The 5,077-nt window shown below is 35.2% G+C and overlaps 1 protein-coding gene across 1 annotated transcript; it reads left to right on the top strand.

The window, feature by feature from the left end:
• The first annotated feature begins 2,571 nt into the window (after nucleotides 1–2,571).
• LOC127807281 (pentatricopeptide repeat-containing protein At3g57430, chloroplastic-like) lies at nucleotides 2,572–5,077 on the top strand. Its single transcript, XM_052344995.1, has one exon. It carries the CDS (start codon nucleotides 2,885–2,887, stop codon nucleotides 4,664–4,666), a length of 1,782 nt encoding a protein of 593 aa, XP_052200955.1. The 5' UTR covers nucleotides 2,572–2,884; the 3' UTR covers nucleotides 4,667–5,077.

The following is a 5,077-nucleotide window of genomic DNA, read 5'->3' on the forward strand; positions in this document are numbered from 1 at the left end:
ATATTTAAAAATACATGCACACCCATATGGCATATCCAACATATATCTCAGGTTTTGCTTAAGACCGTAGCTAGCTTGTCTAGAATGTAGCTAAAAGCTCAAACCTTAGAATGGAAGTCTTTGCAAAGCTACCTTAGATGTTTTCCTCAATAATTCTGTGTGATTGTAGACACCTCTGTTGGGATGCTCATATGGATGCGTGAGTTTTTTTTTTTTTTTAATTTTCATCATATGAAAACGCAACGAAATTTAACACAAATTATATGTAACTTGGATGTTTAAGTAATGCACTATTACATCACATGTAATAAACTGAATGCACACATAGTAAGAAAATACCAAAAAGGTGTAAAAACAATTTATACCATAAGACCTCTTCCTCTTCAAGTTGTGAAGGGCTTACTCCATCCACACCAAGCAAGCTTTCTAAAATTAATTCGTAACCTCGTTAAATACTAGCCAGAAAACCTCAAGTTATCGGCACTTGTATAGTTCTCCTTGATCCATACTCTATGCTCAACCATTGACAAATTTACAGCAACAAAGTAGTTGGACAAAGTAAGAAGAAAACAAAGAAGCTGGCAGCTTAAGCAAAGGTTGTTGAGAACATGTAACCCATGCATAATCTGCTATTGCCTCTAATCTCTTTTTTACGATGTCCAATGGGTGAGCAATAGCTCCCCTCAAGTATGCTTCAAAGAGTGCCACAAGGAAGCCACTAACTAGGGAGAATTCCAATTTATCTGGAAGCCTTTGCATGCAATCTGACAAACAAAATCAGTAGATCATTTTCCTAAATTTTGAAAAAAAAAAAAAAAAAATGCGACTGACTACAGAAAGCAATCAAGAATTTCTATTTGCATGATCCATGGTCATTTATTTAATCGCACATGATCCATTAACACTTAACGAATCATGTCATTTCACTCTTAATAACTTGTATAAAGTCCACCATTAAATATTAATGGCATTCGAGGACATTACAAGTAGCATGGATTTGATTTTAAACGCTACGTTTTTCAGCATGTGACTTTCTAAATTCACAGCTAAGTAACGATTAGACGGCATCAAACACATTTGAAACCAATCAAACACTTTAATTTGTCTCAAGAATCTCTTCATCCTCTTAAGACATTTTGATAATCTTAAGTGACATCTAATAACATATTATGATAATCTAAGTGGCAAATAAGTATATTTATTATGAATTTATTACAGTTGACAATTATCGTGTAATATAATCTTTCCATCACATAACGTCCTGACTAAGCAAGAGCCATGGGATGATAAATTCACAAATTCAACAACTATGTGTCGAATCTCATTAGCATGACTAGATGACACATCAAAAAACTTTTTCTTGATCATTCATATTGCATTGGCTAAGAACTTTCATATCACACTAACAGAATAACACATAGGACATTCGTTTTATCATATAAAGATGATGGATCCTATTTAAAGGCATCTACCTCCATGTATCAGCAATACAAGACCACATTAGATAAAAATTTACCCCTCGTAATTGGATGGGTCTCCTCATCAACAAATCTCATACACAAATACATAGAGACAATTGTGTCACTTTAAATTAAAGGATCAATCACACAATCACAATTTGATAATAAAATTATTATCCACTATGCCATCTGATTTATTATCAATATCACGTCCAGTGTATTGTTTAAACAAAAAACACCCATGAGCTTACTATAAACATCATATGCTTTGCCTATGTGACTCACCATCATTTATTATTAGTATCTCATATTAATTAAAATAATAAACATACGTGTTAATCCATAATTAATTAATCAAAGTCTCCATTTAAAAAATATAAGGACTAAAAACATTTAAGAAATTTCATTAGTAAAGAATTTTGTCATATATTCTTAACAAGTTAAGAATGAGATATTTAACAAGATATTTAAGGACTTATGTATACAAAAATTGGAGAGCAGTGAATAAAGATAAATTTGCCATTAACTATATACATAAATATATCAAATATTTTATTCCAATAGATATTATCTGAATCTAATATTAAGACACAATCGCTAACAATCTCAACCTAAAATCATGAGATACAAGACATTAACCTTTTTACCTGGTAAGTTGTGGGTGGAATTAACATGTTGTGGATGTTGATTGTTTCGATATCGAGACTTCTTGTGAGCCTAAGAAAATTACCAAGGGCCTCAGCCGGTGTTCAATGAGACCAAATTCACAAAATAAATTAAATAAGGTCAAATACATATTTTAACTCCTATATTTGTATTTTTTTAAATTTAAATATTTAAATATTTTATTGTTTTAAAGATATTTTCGAATTATGCATTTCGAGTCGATTAAACATTTCGACAAATTTATTAAGAATAATAAATTAAAAAATGTAATTAAAAAACAAAAAGTTTAGAAATACAATTAACTTAAAATTATAAATTCAAAAATATTTTTAAAACAAAATAAAATTAAAGTATCTAAATAAAAAAGAAGAAGTTAAAAACATATATTTTACCATTAAATAATAGTCCGGGAATAATACTAGACAGTATCTAACGAGGAGATGAATCGTGTGATGGGTCGGACCTCTCCATTGTACTGTAAATCTCGGTCGTCAGTCACTAGTTCTTTTTGATCTCTTGCATTATTGTCTGGCACTCCTTGACTCCATATTAAACACAGGAAAGAAGCTCTCACAAGAAACTTTTTGCTTCTCTATCTAGGATTTTAATTTCTAGTGCGGGAGCTCGTTTCCGTGTGCATTCGATAACTTTATATGAGAAGAGAGAGCTATCAAAGTATCTCTGTAACCAATTGCTTCGTCACATTTACTTCTGTACGTGATGCTTTTTAATGTTGGTTGCCAGAGAAACAAGCTTCTATGGGTATTGTCTCCCAAATTGTACAGGAATCTATCGGGTCACTTTTGTACCAATGCTCCAAAGCCAAGGCATTTCGACATGGGATTTCCCTTCACGCTGCTGTGGTCAAGATGGGCATGCTCTCCGATGTTATCGTCTCCAATCATCTCATCAATATGTACGCCAAGTGTGGCAAAATCTCACTTTCGCGCAAGGTGTTTGATGAAATGTCTGAGACAAACCTTGTCTCTTGGTCGGCTCTCATCTCTGGGTATGACCAAGCTGGGGAACCCAGAACGGCTATTGACCTTTTCTCTAAGATGGAGCTTGTTCCCAATGAGTATGTTCTTGCTAGCGCTATAAGTGCCTGTGCTAATCTCTTGGCATTAACTCAAGGGCAGCAAATTCATGCTCAATCAGTGAAATCCGGGTACTGCTCCATTTCCTTCGTTTCCAACTCGTTAATTTCAATGTACATGAAATGCGGTCAATGTAGCGATTCCTTGTCAGTTTTTGGTAGTGCATCTGAGCTGAATTCTGTCTCTTATAATGCACTTATTACTGGGCTGATAGAAAACCAACAACCAGAAAAAGGGCTTGAAATTTTCAAACAAATGCGCCAACTTGGTCTGGTCCCGGATCGTTTTACTTTCGCAGGAGTCTTGGGAGTTTGCAGCACTGCTGATGATCTAAGGATAGGAATGGGATTGCATTGCCAAACAATTAAGCTCAAGCTTGACTCGACCCCTTTTGTAGGAAATATTATACTAACCGTGTACTCAAAGTTCAATATGATGGAAGAAGCTGAAAGGGCATTCTGTCTGATTGAAGAGAAGGATACCATTTCATGGAATACTCTCATTGCTGCTTGTTCTCATTTTGCTGATCATGCAAAGGGTTTAAGAATTTTTCAGGAGATGGTGAACATAGTTAGCTTACAGCCTGATGATTTCACATACACCAGTGCCCTTGTTGCCTGTGCTGGCATAGCCTCTGTAGTCCACGGCAAGCAGATTCATGCTCATTTGATTAGAAGAAAGCTGGATGTGGATGTAGGGGTTGGTAATGCACTTGTAAACATGTATGCTAAATGCGGTTGCATTGGCTATGCATACACTGTCTTTAGTCAAATGAGCCATCTCAATCTTGTATCATGGAATACTATCATAGCTGGATTTGGAAATCATGGGTATGCGCTGAAGGCCATAGAACTGTTTGAGCAAATGAAGGAAACCGGTTTGGAGCCAGATTCTGTTACATTTATTGCGCTTCTCACTGCATGCAATCATGCAGGGCTTGCCAACGAGGGCCAACTCTATTTCAATTCTATGGATGAAATCTATAAGATCGCACCTGATGTAGAACATTTCTCTTGCCTTATTGATATGCTTGGAAGAGCTGGGAGACTAGAGGAAGCCCAAGAGTACATGAAAAAGTTTCCGTTTGGGCATGACCCAGTTGTTCTGGGAAGCTTACTTTCTGCGTGCCGACTGCATGGAGATGTTTCCATTGGTGAACATTTAGCAAAAGAGATTCTTAAACTTCAGCCTAATACTAGTTCACCTTATGTTCTGTTATCAAACTTATATGCTTTAGACGGGATATGGGATGGTGTTGCAGAGGCAAGGAAAATGCTGAAAGGTAGTGGATTAAAGAAAGAGCCTGGCCACAGTTTGATTGAAGTAAAAGGCATTGTTGAGAAATTCAAAATTGGTGATTTTTCTCATTCAAGAATTCAAGAGATAGTGCAGACTCTCAAAACTTTGGGTTGGGAAGTGGATGAAGTACTTTCTTATTGTTGATGTAGTCCAAGAGAAAGGTAATATTTATGCCTTTAATTTATATTTAGAAGCTAGTTTAGGCAACAAGACCCAAACTTGGAAGTGTTACCGATCAAACAGGGTGGCAGAATGCCTAAAAACAAGAAACTAGTAGATAGAAGTGGAAGATTAACGGAGTAAAGTTACTTATTGTTGGAAAATAATCCAAGTCCTTAGCTGTCAATTAGTCCATGTTTAATCCTTATTTTCAGCCTTAGTGATCAAATAGTTGAGATTATATTGGGATTTTTTTTTTTGCTAATGGAGATATGGAAACGTGTCCCATATTCTCACTTTTTATGTGCCTATATAAAAAACCATTTATGAATCTTTTTGGGTATTGGAAGGTCAATAAAATATACTCCTTTTGCTGTCACTTCGTTGAGTGAGTCT

This window comes from Diospyros lotus, chromosome 8 (assembly GCF_014633365.1).
Source record: "Diospyros lotus cultivar Yz01 chromosome 8, ASM1463336v1, whole genome shotgun sequence".
Classification (NCBI taxonomy): domain Eukaryota; kingdom Viridiplantae; phylum Streptophyta; class Magnoliopsida; order Ericales; family Ebenaceae; genus Diospyros; species Diospyros lotus.

Coding starts and splice junctions, on each gene's coding strand:
- LOC127807281 (XM_052344995.1), top strand. CDS start 2,885: ATGGGTATTGTCTCCCAAATTGTACAGGAATCTATCGGGTCACTTTTG.